The following is a 16,191-nucleotide window of genomic DNA, read 5'->3' on the forward strand; positions in this document are numbered from 1 at the left end:
CCCTTTGTTTCTACTAATATGTAGGTTTACATTCTACCGCAAGGGGGCGTAAAAGAGACGCTTTCCAAAGATTTCTTTATTTGAAGTTTCTACATTTTTTCCAATATCATTTGTCCATTCAATAGATAATTTATACATTTGTACAATATCCAATATTCATAAAAGCTGAATTTTACATTGTGTACATACTGAACAAACCTGTACATGGATGAGGTGACGGCCACAAAACGGTATCCTACAACCAAAACCATCCAGCCGTTTCATCCAGACCATAAAAACATAATACATCGGCCGTTTTTTTCTCTCCAGTTAAAAATCAATAAAGTTAAGACTTCAGCTGCATCTTAACTCAAGTTTGCCAACGAATGCGGCAAAACCGGTCACAATTAAAATGGCAATTCATGTAAACGTCCTCTGTCCAGGGATTTAAACGTTGCCTGTCTGCAGCAGGAAACGCTCCTGTAAATGCACCAGATGGTCTGTAACAGCAGGAAGTGTTGGCGTTGGAGGACTGTAACCAGAGTCGCTCCTCAATCTTTGCACCGCAGGCAGCTTACTCACCCCCAACCACTAAAAATGTCCCAACGTCCAGACTCTAATTTCAAGAGTTGAATACTACAGTTTCTACTTCATGCGGGTTTTACGCCCGAGTGAATGGCAAGAACACGTCACTGCAATTATGCCAGCAACAAATGACACTTAAGTCAGAACCTTCATTATCAACCTTCATTATCCAAAAGAAGCCAAGTTGTTTAAGCACTTCTCAAAATGATCTTATAGCACGAAATACAGCAATCAAGACTACAAAAAAGATCCAGTTTGAGTCAACCTCTCGTGTATTCCTACATCCTGTGCAATGGTTGTACTTCATCCATCCAGTGATTTATTTGAGAAAATATAAACATGCTCTGGTGCTTTGACTCCCTTAACAAGTCAATGAAATAAAAGTTTACACTGCAGTTGGACTCTGGAATCAAAGCTTTGCGTTTGATTTCTTGATTAGAGATCATTCCTTCATGATTCAACCCCAGTTTCTAAAACTGACCTGGAGAAAAAAAATAAGCTTTTTTTTTTTTTTACACATCCTATATAAAGATTTTTTTTAAATGCAGCGTTGTGTCGGTTCATGATGTACGTTAAAGTACTGTGAAAGTGCTGGGCTTTGTTGAGCAACAATGCACATACAAAAATATATAATACTGTTTAGAGGCAGGTCACAAGTCTTTATCCTCCATTTTGTGTGGCCAATTTCATGTAAAGGCATGCAAAGCTGCTTCATCCTTGCCTGGTTTATCCTGGACTGACTCCAGGCAGGCGTTATGGCCACAGTGCAGATGGAACCTGGCAAAGATGGCGAGAATCTTCACCCTCCGGTCTCTGTTCCTGCTCTGTCGGGCTCAAATGAGTCTGGAGTTGCGCAGATAGTGGATGAGGACATGGTAGATGAAGCTGTACTGAGCGAAGGTCTGGACCACCATCATCCTCTGAGCGCGGAGCTTCAACAGGACGTTGGGGATGTCCAGCGTCTGCAACAGGGCATCGCCAGTGAGTCTACACCCTCAGGGTGGTGGGGGCACTTATTTATTCGGAGAGCAACCCACCTCATTGTGCTCCAGGCAGGCGATGAGGATCTCGGACAGGATGACCACGCCGGTGCGGCCCACTCCTGCGCTGCAGTGGACCAGCACAGGCAGGTTGGTGTTCTTTGGGTCACTGATGCTGTTTGTGTGTCTCCTCACAGACTGGATCTCCTCCAGATAGGCTGACAACGACAACAACAAAGTCATTAAACAAACGGGCCCAAAGCTTTGGTGAATGATTAGAACTTTGAGTGAATATCTGATCGTGACTAGAGACTAATAGCTCACTGAGGAAGCCCTTGATATCGTCTGGGCAGCCGTGATCGGGCCAGTCTGTGTACTGCAGGTGCCAGATTGTCCTCTCCTGGCCCGTCAGGAGGTGTTTGATCTTCAGCCCCGTGGTGGCGTAGCAGCCCGACTCTGTGCGGAAGCGCGTCGTGATCTTGAATCGACCGTAGGTCACGGTGTTGTGCCGCGAGCCCAGTCTGGGCCAGTACCGGAAGCTCTTCTCCCGGCCACGCTCCTGAAAAGGAGAACTCAGAAGGTAAGGTCCCGCCTGGGATGAGGAATCCTCTAAAGGAATATCCCGCTCAAAACACCTCTTCAGCAGTGACCATGGCGATGATGGAGACGCCCTGTTCCCACACCATCTGCCAGAAGTCCTGACATGTGTTTGACAAGGGCCCCTGCGAGGCGATGTAGTTCCACTCCTGCCCACCTGCCGTTAGCTAACGCCAGAACACAAGCCGTCAGCTTCCGTTGAGCTTTTTTTTGAGTGTAACCCCCAACCTCGTCCCTGGAATGCTGCTCCTTACTTTAACGTGGGACGCGTTGATGTAACCTGTGTTGTTCTCTTTGGTGGGAACCAGCTCCACGCGGCTGCTGTCGTAAGGAAGGACGTCGTGGAAGCGGTTTTTGTCCGAGCTCTCCGGCTGCTGGGCGATGTAGCATTCCCCTGCAGGATGCCTCCTGGGAATGCTCTCGTATTCCTTCAGAAGCTCTCCCCGCTCCATGTGCTGCTCCAGCAGCTTACACTGCAATCAACAAACCAATGGAGCAACAAGCGGAAGTCATTTTTCTATTAGAGAAATTGCATAACTTGGCAACCAAGAGCATCAGAAAGTGCTTTGTTATGAGGACTAATGCCTTCAGAACTGTTTATTTGTACTTGTGCTCTTGCTTTCATTTCTGTCCTAAGGGGATGTGGTTTCCTGTAACTGTACTTCGAGGTGTTGCAGCAGGATGTACCACATTTTTGATGAAACCAGGGGAGGACAGGACTGAAGAGTAACCACACATGCAGGCGTTTACCAAATCCCATCATCTATTGCACAATTTTCTACCCACGCACACATTTAAAATATCCCTCCACTGTAAAGTTAGACATGCTCAGGGTAGGTTCAATTCATTTAAATCTTCTACATTTTTGCTACATGCTGAGATTACCCCATTTATCATTTTAATCTCCACAATTATCGCATAAACCCGTTAACAAAAATCGTTGGTGTGAGGCATTAATGACAACAATGCTAAAGTCCTCACAAGGGTATGAATCCTGAACGCAACAAGCAGCTCCATTTAAAGAAACGATCGCACTTTACATAAACCCAACAGCTGTAAAAGTTGTTGGACGGAGTTATTCCCAGTACAGGAGGGTTGCTGGCGTCCTACCCGCTCGTCGTTAGACGCTCTCTCCGGCTCGTCCTTGGTGTCGCTGTACATCGGCTGCCTGGATACCGACAGGCCGTTGAGATGGGCCATCTTCAGCGGGCCCATTTTCTTCGCCTCTGATCTCGGCCCTTTCTTCATGCCCTGGTGTGACAGCAGAATAAAGACGGAGAGAAGTTGACCGTGTGTAGTTTCCTAGTGTGGTGGAGCTGGTGTACAGCAGAGGAGGGACTATGTGGCCTCTACGTCATCTACAATGTCGTCGACCCGGCTCGCGAAGCAGTCCTGCCACATTCCTACACTGAGGCCGTCACTGAGCACTGAAACTACCCTTGTGGAGTCACATGACCTCCACAAGACATACAGGTGCAAATGCCTGGAAAACAAACCTCTGCCTACTGAGCACTGCTGCAGCCACAGAGCATGAAGCTGGAACAGATGAGTAACAAATGAAGGAGAAAGATCAGAACTCACTGGAGGGGGTAGTCCTTCCACGGTTTTCTTCCCCGGAGGCAGCTCAGACACGGGCCGCTTCTTCACGTCTTTCTTAGTCTTCTGCTTCGCCTGGCCGCTCAGGTCTCCGTCCGAAACCGACGGTATGATCCTCGGTTGGCGTAAATCGGGCAGCAGGTACAGCGGCTCCCCTTGGATCATGGGGTGAACTTTGTAGGTGATGGAGCTGGTTATGGAGGGGTCGAGGGACGACCCTATGGGATACGCAGGGGGCGGTTCCATTTGATTCTGCTGCTGCGGCGCCAGAGCGGTCAGAGGCGTCAAGCTGCGATGCGGCTGTGACGGCTGGTTCGGACCCAATGCTGCCGCCGCTTCCTGGGTCAGTGGAGTGTGGCGTCCGCCCTCGTCTTCAAGCTCCTCCTCTTCGCCACTGCTGTGAACTAGCATGGTGGCATCAGACAGAGATTTTTTGTGGCCGTACTGTACGCTCTCCTTGATCTCCTCCTTCTTTGGATGTTCCAGGAACACATTTAACTGAGAGCCCTGGGAGCGACCGCCGTGCAGGACGGGAGGGGGCGTGGCCGACTCGGCGGCAGAAGAAGACACAGTCCTCTCTTTGAGCCTGATCCCCTCCAGGCTATATTCCAGCCCAGCGATCTCAATGGAGTTACGCTTCTGAGCGTTGTAGAGGTGTCTCTGAGGGGCCCCGCTGAAAAGAGGCTCGGAGACCTCCTGTAAGGAGTGAGCGACGGGCAGGCTGTCCTCCTGGAACGTTTGGACCGAGTGGTGCACGCGTCTGGTGATGACCAGGTCTGGGTTGCTGCTGCTGACATACAGGTGACGGGACAGGTCTGGGGTGCTGTTGGCAGGTCGGGGGTGGGCGTATGGATACGGGGGGGGAGGCCTGTACACTTGTGTTCTCATGATGTTGGGGGCTGGATACTCCTGGGCCTGCTGCAACTGGACATTAGTGAGCTCTGGGACACTGACGGCGCCCACTACAGGCCTTCTCTCGGTGGGGTAGGGGTATGGAGAGGGACTGTGGAAGCTAGAGCCCAGATGGAAAGGATAGTGGTGGCGTTGGGTCGTCCCACCGTGCTCCCCTCTGATCTCAGGCTGGCTGTAAACCAGAGGGTCTGGTCTGCTGTAAGCGTACGAGTTTCCAATGTTCAGGTTCCTCATGGAATGGCTCTGCCGGTGGTCTTGAGACAAAACCATCCCCCCTCCTGGACCCCGGGCTTTCTGCCGCATCACTGTCTCGTAATCGGGGGTGGCGCGATAGGAAGGTGGTATGAGCGCGCTGTGGCGGTGTGAGGGGACGTAATCTGGTCTGGTGATATCGCTGGTGATGGAGGGGTTGGAGGACATTGGGGAGGGCTGCAGGTAGTGCTGGGGGTTGGTTAGAGAGCTGGTACTGTGAGCGCTGTACACGCTGCCATTTCGTAAACGCCCCCCAGTTCCGTATTCGAGCGGAGTGCAGTCCAGGCTGGTCTGGGAGTGGTAGTAATAACCATTCTGGTTGTTCATGTACAGGTTGTCTGACGGAACAAAACAATACATTACATCCTATTTTAAATTCTTAATTAGAAACAAATCCACTCTCAGCGAGTTACCTTGTGATGACGTGTACGGCTCTGTGAAATGGCCGTTGTAGTGCAGCTGTGGAGGGGGCATCATGTAGGCTTGAGGCTTTGGCTGTTAAACAACAAGGATGAAGAAACCAGATATAAATTTGCCGATCAGGCTGCTAAATATAAGATGTGTTGCAACTTTAACAGTACCAGAGATATTCTTGTCGAGGATCTGCGCCTGACCGGATTGATGACTGCAGGCTGGGTTTGGCTAATGACAAGAAATTCAGCTCAATAAAACATTGACATAGGCTTATTAGTTACCTTACCTCAACCATGTTTTTCTGTGCGAGACATTTAAAAGTTATGAAAGCACACCCTAAAGGTGCAGATCATGCTCAGCGTTTCAAAATTAGAATCTCACTTTCCCCCCATTTCAGCACAGATTGTTTTAAAATTTATATATACGGTAGGCCTTATTTGGAGTAAGTTTAAATGCATACACAATGTCAAAGCTCCAGACACACCCCAACAAGTAGAGAAACTAACAACATACATAATTCCCTTAGACCTATAACCCATTTCAGACATAAATAACCCATGTGCTGCTGGGCCAGGCATTCAGAAAGGGACCGGTGTTGGTATTCAGGTGGTGGCTGACAGTGTTGCTCACCCCTTATTAGAAGGCAGAGAGGGACGAGAGAGCATTGGAAAGCGAGGAAAAGATAGAGTAAGAAGGGACTTCTGGGAGACCACAGAAGGCAGGGGGTCACAGTCCTCTCTGAAGAGAGATGAGGACGGGAGTGCAGAAGTGAGGCTGAAGAGGAGACACTCACAGGAGATGATGAAGAAGAGCGAAGGGAATCAGGCCAGACAAGTTAAAATCACGGGCACTTACAGGCTACTCTTGTTAATCCTATAAAACTTTAGTCTAGCCAGACACATCCGACACACATATTTGGAGGTTTCCATGTCTTCCTGGACAAAACAGAGAAGAAAACAATATCACAAGTGGTTAAATCATCAGAAAAGGGGTGAAGCTGGCTCAGACATCTTAAAGCATTCCTGTGTGAGTGGTATGCGAGTCCATGAGCCACACATATATGCAGCATACCCAGATTGTCCCAGTCGCGCCACACCCACGCAAACAGAGGTGAGTTGTCGAGACGGGATAACTTACACGTCCCACGGCACAGTTTTAATTTAGCACAATTCGATAATGGCTAAAGTTGGACTGAAAGAGAAAGTGCCCTGGCAGCGGAGACTTACGGTCTGGAACTGAACACTCTCCTCCCTGTTGGTCAGCTCCACAGCAAAGAAGGACCTGTTGTGACTCATGTTGTTAATTTCATTCCACCTACACACAATCAAGAAAAAGATATATCAGTGTGGTCACAAAGAAGCTGTGTTCAGAGTGATTATGGAAATATTTTTATAGGTCAGGATTTAAAAAACAAAAAAACAAAACACAAGCACATACAAACAGAGCTCGTAATCATCTCATAATCTTAATTTGTCTACCTGATAATTCAGTCATGGTGGTTTTACAACAAACCTAATCTACACTATCAGAGAGCATAAACTGGTACTACGAGGAGATAATCTCTAAAGATTTTTCCTGTCGTACCTGAATAAAACAAGCGGTCTGCCATTTTTATGCTTGATGATGATGCCATCAAGGCAGGATCCCAGAGTTACGTCTGTGCCCGTGCTGTCCTGTTTAGAGGATGAAGACAACACTCTTGTGGGTAAAACTATTCCCAGCACAAAACTATGCAGTAGCGCCAATGTTTCAGTACAGTTTATGTGCACATTTTGATTGTTCTCAGTCTGGATTGTTGAGGATGACAGGTTGGACCTTCACAAATTTACCTTGGCTTGGAAGCTTTCCTGTCCATAACCTTCCATCTTTTCCACCTCCTGCATGTAGAGCATCTCTGCCTCTGGAGCTGGCAGACCCCTGAACAAAGGCAGAAAAATACATTAAAAAAACAGTCCCCCGCAGGTATACTGACATGCAGTCGATACGCAGTCATCATATGTGCCGTTCATGACAGGATGACGCCGAGAGCACCCGCTCACCTGAAGGACTGATAAACAAGTGCCACTTTCTGAGTGGCCTCTTCCCGGGTTCGCTCATCCTGGATCCAGTCCTGAAAAGAATGATACCAATGCTCAGGATGAACTCAAAAAAGCAAAAGTGAGATTAAAGTTTGAGTATGAAAGACTTACTATAGGGAAGAGGACAAATTTCTGAAGGAAGTCCTGGGAATCGTACCGATTGAAGTCTCCAAAGTCAGCTATGTATGAAAAGAGGTTTAAAAGGTAAATGGTCTGTGTTGTAGGCACAGGAGTTAAAGGGTGGCTTCAGACATTTAGCTATAAGCTTCTGGTGATAGCAAAAGGCTAATTTTAGCAGAGTAGAGGGCTTTTTTGTTTTGACAGGGAATTGTTTCAGTGTCTGGCAATTTAGAGCTCCAAAACTGGTCCCAGCTTCACCCCGCCTGCTGGCAACACTCGCAACAATGTCGGGCATCCCAGACATCAGCGCCACTTAGAAGCTGCAACTGCTCTTTATTCCAAAATAATCTCAACAAAGAGACAAACTGGGAACAAAACAACTGTATCAATGTTACAAATCTGCAGGGGAACTGTGCGATCAACGGCAAAAGGAAACGAAAACGTTTTGCAAAGTGTCTTGGGGTGCATGCAGCAGGGCGGGCAGCTGTCTGGACATGGCTGCCACAGTAAATGATCTCAGCAGCTCTGCTATGCTGAAACCCAGGCCAATAAATCGCAGCGCCTGATATAACTTTGCCAGCAGTGTTTCAGATTCTTCTGCCTGGGTAGGAGTTAAAGGACAGGGCTGAAGCGCATGCAGGGGGAATTACATGCATACACGAGAACACAAACACCCTGTCCAGCTCAAAAAGGCCAGGTTGGTTTTATTGGGATTGTAATTTTAGTTTAAATTCAAATAAACTGTGTTTCCACCTGCTTTGTCTCGAGCACACCCATATACACACCCATGTATAACTGCACAACCGCTACCATAAACACCAAACCAAACAACTAATTCAGTGTACCTTGCACTGCCAGGCTAGCTAAGCGAATAGCTTGTTCGAGGGAGCATGAGATCCTCCCCTCCAGAACATCCTTTTTCAGCTGGAGATAATACTGATATCTGCAGGACAGAGAGGCGAGGAGCAGAGAGAGACAACGGGGTTACATTTCTTTTCTAGTACAGAGATGTTGCCAAGGATAAAACCAGAAGACAACACTGACAACGTGCATCACTGCGATTGTATACTTTATACATCATCACCTTAGTTTTACTCTAAACTCGGACTTGATTAAGATTATTCACACCAAAAAATAATTTCAACTGAGAGTGTTAAAGGTTTCCTCAAGACAGGTCTGCAGCTCAGGCTTAGGTCGCCCATCGAACATCACCTTGTGATCTCTTGCTGCAGTTGGACGACGCTGGGAACGTAAAACACGACTCCGAAATACACGGTGGGTTCCAGTCCATACTTGTCCAGCTGCTTTTTCAGCGGCTTCTCCAGGTCTATCCATCTCTGCTGGTTCTGCTTATTGAAGTACCAAAGGCTGAAGTAGGTTATCTGAAAGACAAGTGCAGACGGCGTGAACAACCCTCAGACCAGAATCTCCGTAATCATGTTAATCATATGGATCTTGGTCTCGCTTTCTGTGAACTAACTTAACCTTTACAACTCCGTCTAAATCTCGCTCCTTCTCTCTGTGCAGTCTTGTGACTGTTATCATCACAGACTAAAATCTGGTGAGAAAACGTATCCCTCTGGGCTTGCCATAGAGGATCGCTAGAGCTGAAAGGGACTTATTGACCACTAGCACACCACAATCTAAAAGAATTTGCCATTTTAGCGGTTCCATAAATGATGACATTATAAGCAATTGATTTTGAGTTGACCTATTCACCTACATGTGGTTGTGGTTCAATCACAAGCACTGTGGTCAACTGTGACTGTGATAGCTCTGAAAACAAATATCAATATTAATCATTTTTTTCTTGACCATCAACAAAGACAACCTTAAAACCGTTCTCTGCCTTACATTTTATTTAGTTGGAGGTTAACATATTATGTTGCTATGACCTAATGCTCAGGACATTGCTCAGTTCTGACTCAGAACTACTTTTCTTGGACGAAACTGGCCACGCTATACAAGAGCTGGCGCCTGAATATAAATAAAAATCTGGAAAATAAACAGAGCCTCTCTATGAGAGGTCAGATATTCACGCCATGCCACAAGCAGCACGAGGATGCCACTAAACCATATGATAAAATAGTTATTGACAGACACCTAAATCATTGTTGAGAATTGGATGACCTGACCAAGGCCATTGGAAGTGCAAGGTGGCGAGTTAAAGAAATAAACAGAGCGTGCACAATCGGAGCTTGTGGCAGAAAACACATACATACCTCTCTTAATTCAAGTCTCTGTGCAACCGCCTCCAAACATTCCTGGCCGGTGCTCTCCACCGACAGCGTGAACTCAACAAACTCCCCATTGAGCAGCTGAATCCGGGTGACAAGACAGCTCTTGCTTGAAACAGTATACCTCCGAGTCCTTTTGAGTTTTAAGCCAAACGGCAGGGGCATATTTCTCACGTCTCCAAGGGGGAGGTCGTCACTTATGCATGAGAAATGATTCTCCTGGATGGCCTCTTAAAGATCGAGCTTCTGTTCTGAGTGGTGAGGCTCATCATCAGGCGCTGAGCTCTGCAAAACAGGACAAAAGGACAAGGTTGTCAAGATACCAGTCCAAACTGTCAAAATGTGCCACCTCTCTGCTCAACAGTGGGTGGGGGTAAACCCTGCAAACATGTGGGGCAGATCTCCACAAAAGTGCAACAACGAAAACAGGTGCAAGATTGTTCAAACGTGAAGATCTTAAATTAGCCTTGTAGAATCATCTAATTCGCTAACATATTTTCTCTTCCAGTGGCAACAATCACATACTGGCAAAACCCACCAAAGTCGGTTGAACTACCAAAAAAAAAAAGCCATGAAGACTAAAGTAAATTATAATTAGAAATAATATGTAGGATATCTTAAGTTCCAGGGAATAGCCTAACCCCCCCCCCCCCCAAATACTTGAAATAAGCAACTTGATTTCATACGCAGTCGATCACAACATGGATAAATCGCTGCTGAGGTTCGGACGAATTAGCGGCTCAGCTAACTTCGCTGTGAGACGAACTTGTTCCGAGCAGTTTCTCAGCAATTCAAAAGTGAATTGTTAGGACGGTCCTGACGGAACAAACTGGGAAATCAGCAGGCACTGAAGTAGCTTTACCGCTAGCTCGCTGCGCTCCAGGCAATAGACGACACCCTGGGGTGAGCTGACGTCGCCGGTCAACAGTTTTGGCCCAAACTCTCCAGATGAATTTGGCGAACGGTCCGAGATGGTTTGGGCCCAGGGAGAATCCGTCTCTGAGGTGGAAGTATGCCACTTTCCCCCTAGGAATCAGCTGATTTTGTAGTTTGTTTATGCGTCGGAAGGGAGGCAGCACTCCACGCCTCCTGCTCCAACAGTTCACTCAAGTTCCAAACGTGTTTCGCTTCCTGGGATTGGAAGAGCAACAAGTGGATTCAGTCTACATCCGCGGCCCTACGGCTGCAGCACATACTCCTCAATGATGGCTAAATAAATCAAACAAGAACAGTATGTGAGCGTTTGCTAACTCTACACGACGTTGGTGGGGTTTTAAGTGTAAATAGAAAGATGTTTCGCGACATATTGTAGGGCCACTATGGCGGAAGGATACGCGGATGTTATGGCCCCCATGACGTCACATACCTGGAATGCCGAATGGTGAAAATGCCAGAAACTGGACAGCTGCCTGCTGCTCATCTGGTTAGCTTGTTCAAGGGCCGACAGCTGGAAACAGCACACGATGTTGTGCAATAATGCAGCTCATTACAACAGCTGTCAAGATTTAAGATTGGATTTAAAAATAAATAAATACAAAAGAGCTACAGGAAACCCAAGCGAAGTTAGAGACTTTATTGCAGCTGCAGAGACACTGGTGATGGTCAACCGCTAAAAGCTACATGCTAAAGGCATGTTAAATCCAACCTGAAACTAAATCACTCATCACGCTGACTGCATATAGCATTTGGGGGGCTTACACTAGGTAATACAGATGATTGTGATCATTAAAAAAAAAAACAACCTTTATTGTGCATTTACAGAAAAGTAAAAACAATGAATAAAGCAAACATTATAAAATCATACTTTTGGAAAATTCAACTCCTTATTTACCCTTTCGGTGTAAATGAAAAGCTAAACCCTGAGTCAGAACTCACCGTCAGAGGAAGAACCCTCTGAGTGTTGCTCAGTAACGGCCGTGTTACTGGACACGTGAAGGGATTCAGAGAACTGTCCCTCCAGACCTCTCAAATCATCAGTCTGTTCATCACAGCAGCCCATGCTTTCGTCCTGGTTCAACACTTTGGAACTATATTCTGGGATTTCACTGCTGATTTCGTCTGTTGCCTTTGAGACCATTTCGCTCTGATGGGCGTCCACCTCGTCACTTTCTGTGTTAATGGCAACACTATCACCGCACTGAGAATCCAGAGTGTCTTTTTCTTGCTTATCTTCATTAATTACAAATGGGGAGGTATTTCCCTTGGGAGAGCACGCTGGCGTGGACACAAGAGGACCTCCTGGTGTGTGATTGGGTGAATCAGAGGAGTCTTTGAAGGACACATAAGAGAGCAGGTCATCCTTTTCTTTAAGTTCTTCCCCCCTCAATTCCAGATGTGAATGGAATGCTTCAAAGAGTCCGTTTTCGTTTTTTCGGGGCCTGCACTGCAGCTGGACACGTCTGTTGGGCTTTGAAATTCTTTGCGCAGAAGCTCCATTAGGTGGCGCATTTTATCCTAAAATGAAACATGACGTCAGAGGAGGAGCTGACCGGGTCTGGACAACAACGTTAAAATTCTGCACAAAGTTAAAGACTAACTTCCTCAAGGTGATGCCGATTCATGTCGATATGTCGCTGCATCACCAGGGTCAGGATCCTAGAAAAGAAAAAGCCAAAATGACTCGTTTTTATCGAAGCAAGAGGGGAAAAAAACAAAAGCCAAACCTGTCAGAGATGTGACCCCTGGATAAGATATCTTCTGTTACAGCAGAAATTAACTTGAGGTACATTATCTCTTCTTCCCTGTAAATGAGACGAGCAGAAATGTCTCACAATAACTTCACGCTACAACAGCTGAATCTACAAGAACTTACTCTGCAAATATACGTGAAAGGATGGAAGATTCCTTGTTAATGGGATAAGACCTAAAGAAAACCCACAAATCCTTCATAAAAAAAACCTACTAAATGTAACAGATGAATTGATTTTGCGTATTTTACCTGGGCGGGGAGTTAAATAAAAGACGGCCCCCGCCCTTGTTTGCTGGACTCTGGTGGCTGGTTTCGGGGGAGTACGAGCTGCTGAACTCATCCTCACACCACTCCGGCTCTGGACTCAATCCCTAAGAAGCAGAACACATTTAAAAACAGATATTCATCATCACTAAAGCTGCTGACCAAAGCCAGTGAGACACATTTGAGCACAAATCAGAATCACCTGAGATGGGGCATCTGATACTTTCCTGCTTTTTGTGCTGCGTACAGACAGAACAAGTTTAAATTCTATATTATTTACGGCTGCTGCCTGTTACACCAGTCACTGCCAGTGAGGTATTTCGTCCGTACCTTCCGTTATCTTTCTCCTGATGCATCACTTTTGCCAGAGATTGCTTCTTTAGAGGGGCTCTGTAATAGCGATACTTGGACAAGTAGGAACTCTTATCTGACTTCAGGGTCTTCGGGGTGAAAGGTTTGTCCTGAGTAAAGTGCTGAGAATGTTTCTTGAGCAGGTCTCCACCGTAGGTCTTCCGATCAGTGTTCTGGGAGGCCTTGTAGGGCCCTGATCTCTGGTACTTGGCGTCCGATGCCCCAGTATGTAACAAGTTCTGCGAACCAGCTTTATGATGCGTGTAAACTATGTCATTAGCATGAAAGGAGGTGCCAAAGTTTGAGCTATAGAGGGAGTTCCTTGAGGAAAGGTAGGGGCGGTCTTCAGACTGGACATATAATGGACTCTGAAAACACGCAACATGAATATACGTTACTGACGTCATCAAACAATGACTCCGTCTGCCTTGTCCTTACTGGGGGTGTGTAGAGGGATGCCCTGCTGCTCCTCGGTGAGACAGAGGGGGCCGACTGCGGACGACCGTCTTTATTTAACTGCTTTCGTCGAATTTGGTCGTTGTCTGAAACCACAACAAAAACATAAGGACAAGAGCTGTTTAAACAGTAGAAATTTTGTTCCATACTGATTCAGGAAAAAATGGTAAAACCAGGCAGTAATTGAAGTTACACACATTATTTCTCTGCATTGTACATTTAATCATAAGAAAGAATGCCCCAATATTTGCATCAACACAAACTGCCACTGTTGCTGGTTGAAAACTGCACTTTTAAAGTCAGATCTGAGTTACTTACACTTCACACTGTGTATTAAGCTCTTGGGAAGTGAGGTATCAACAGCAGCTGGCAAGAAAAATGATCGCACGTAATTCTTATGAAAAAAATATGCTTTCATACATGTACTAAGATAAAATACAGTAAATGCTGTACAGAATATATCTTTTGAGTGCAAATATCTTACCTTTTGCTGAATAAATCTTTTTGTAATGAGACACCATGTGGTCTTTCAGGAGGGACTGCGCCATCTTGCTGGACGAGCCAGGGCAAAAGGCTAAAATAACAACGATGCATGGAGACTTTACCACGTGAACGTACCACCATGGAAGAGACGTTTCTTCTAATAAACTACTTCTTCAGCTGCAAGAAGAGCATCTCTCATACTTACGGCTACTTTTGAGGTTCCGTCCTCTCGCGGCAGAACTGGACCTCTGTCCAGATGATACACTCCCTGCAATAAATGAAAGAGCATCAACCAGGAAATACCACTCCTTTAAATTAATGCAATTGACCGCTTATCATTAACACAATAATTATCAAGGATATTTACAAATTTCAAAGTTATGACCAGTTGTATTGTTGTAGATTGACAGTTGTACATTTGGTAAAACCCAAATTACCCATATTAAGCTAGCGGAGGTTCATAATTTAAAATAGGAGCGCAGAGCAGAAATAAGATCAAAGAAGTCTGAAGAGCAAATGGTCACTTGACCTTTCAACAATTAAAGGAGCTTTGATTTAAATATGTATATATATACAGTATATACACAATATTGCGACTGGCTTCTATGTCACTTGTATCGATCATCTACAACCAGTCAGCAGCTGTCGAAATATAAAATAGAACTATTGGTAACACAAATGGTCTCGAGTAAGCCTATTGGTCATGATCGGAGTGTTATGAATAAATAAATACGGCTCTTGACCATTTTAAAGACAAATGAACGCTTCTTTATAGTATCGCAAAGGGTAGTCCATCCTGGATCCTGCTAATCTGATCCATCAATACGTTCAATGACCTGCTGTTCCCTCCAGTCGGATGCAGCAATCAGGATGGATTTACCAGAAATAGGGCTTGGTTTAAGCACTATTTGATTTCTAACGAAGGGCTGTTGGCGATGTAGCTGTTAGCAGTAGCCAGCGCCGTGGTATTGGCTAATGCTAACAGCTACGTCGTTAAGTGCATTAGCTCACCTGGTCTTGACTCCATGTTATCGTATCCCATTTCTCAATCAACTATAATCAAGAGAAGGGTCGGTGAAACCCGGATGCATTCAGCCACGGCATCAAACTCGACTGAAAACATTTTACCATACGAAACGCCAAACTAATGCTAAGCTGTAAGCAAATGGGTATATGAAGTCAAAGCTTCTCTGTCGCCATGCTGGTTGCTATGCTGGCCTACGTCATCACGCACTTGCGTAAGGAAGAACACGCCCCAACCTTCCAGCACACTTGTTTTTAATTTATTATGTTCTCGCAGATCGTGTAAGAAACAGCAGCACCGAACAAAGCAAGCATCTTAAACATAAACATACAACATATAAACATGATGTCGTTGTTTATCAGAGCTTGCATACATTGGAAACTTCATGCTCACATTTGGAAACATGTCCACCACTTACTAAGCTAAATATCACTGATTCGGTCGATTATTATGTGGGAAAACTGACATGTATGGGAAACGAATCCAGAAAGAGCACAGAGCACGCAGCACATTTGATTTTTAAATCAAATGTAAACATTTCTCTCATCACAAAATGGATCCCATAATGTTCTTGCTTTAGTTGTTGGACCTTTTGATCCCCACATCATTTGCTAGTTTGGCCGTAATAAGTTAGTTGAAATAGTTTCTACAAATTTAATCTATCCTGTTAGAGTAGTAACAGGTTATTGTTTTCCTTATTGCCCTGATATTCTCTCTTTGACTGGCTGACACCTTCACATTTTCGATAATATAATATGTTTATATGTATAATTTTACTGTCCAGTGAGGTCAATAAAGTGGGTTTTTTTTTTGGGGGGGGGGGGGGTTGTCCTTCTGCTGAATCATCCATATTTCTTTGAGTTTCTTGGACTTTTGCTTATGCATTCAAACCTCGTCTAATGCAATTAATAAGTAACCTGTTTTTTTTTAGTGTTTCCACCTTTGCATTGGACTATAAAGCACAGCCATTTCTGAGTAGAGTCAGTATAATAAACTAAAATGGTTCGTAACCATTGTTGCAGGTATTGGCTGACATATATCCTGGTCCTTTTATTAACATTAAAGAGAATGAATAAATGCTGGAAAGTATGATATCATACTTTGAACCAACATACAGCCCCTGAACCCCTGAAACTTGCAACCATGTCGTATGGCTGCAGGAGCAGAAAAGCAA

General features: G+C 45.4%; 2 protein-coding genes across 3 annotated transcripts; both read right to left on the bottom strand.

The window, feature by feature from the left end:
- Positions 1-58: 58 nt before the first annotated feature.
- On the bottom strand, positions 59-10,879 carry ptpn21 (protein tyrosine phosphatase non-receptor type 21). Of its 2 annotated transcripts, XM_057058181.1 has the most exons (20): positions 10,613-10,879; positions 9,736-10,035; positions 8,726-8,895; positions 8,359-8,456; positions 7,505-7,572; positions 7,355-7,425; positions 7,145-7,232; positions 6,900-6,988; positions 6,542-6,629; positions 6,171-6,250; positions 5,946-6,053; positions 5,483-5,543; positions 5,315-5,396; positions 3,723-5,239; positions 3,252-3,392; positions 2,396-2,614; positions 2,180-2,308; positions 1,869-2,103; positions 1,602-1,762; positions 59-1,526 (listed from the first exon to the last, which is right to left on the bottom strand). In XM_057058181.1, exons 2-20 carry the CDS (start codon positions 9,913-9,915, stop codon positions 1,398-1,400), a joined length of 3,714 nt encoding a protein of 1,237 aa, XP_056914161.1. In that variant the 5' UTR covers positions 9,916-10,035; positions 10,613-10,879; the 3' UTR covers positions 59-1,397. The 2 variants fall into 2 exon arrangements, with proteins under 2 accessions (XP_056914161.1, XP_056914162.1); XM_057058182.1 differs by lacking the exon at positions 5,946-6,053 and having other exon boundaries at positions 10,613-10,878.
- Positions 10,880-11,293: 414 nt separating this feature from the next.
- spata7 (spermatogenesis associated 7) lies at positions 11,294-15,223 on the bottom strand. The gene is given in 13 exon segments (XM_057059391.1): positions 11,294-12,117; positions 12,120-12,204; positions 12,288-12,345; positions 12,414-12,491; positions 12,563-12,613; positions 12,689-12,810; positions 12,906-12,942; positions 13,034-13,422; positions 13,493-13,596; positions 13,829-13,876; positions 13,995-14,084; positions 14,199-14,261; positions 15,005-15,223. Coding segments are annotated over 13 exon segments (1,659 nt in total). The 5' UTR covers positions 15,036-15,223; the 3' UTR covers positions 11,294-11,614.
- Between the last annotated feature and the right edge of the window lie 968 nt (positions 15,224-16,191).

Source organism: Takifugu flavidus, chromosome 16 (genome assembly GCF_003711565.1).
Source record: "Takifugu flavidus isolate HTHZ2018 chromosome 16, ASM371156v2, whole genome shotgun sequence".
Taxonomy (NCBI): domain Eukaryota; kingdom Metazoa; phylum Chordata; class Actinopteri; order Tetraodontiformes; family Tetraodontidae; genus Takifugu; species Takifugu flavidus.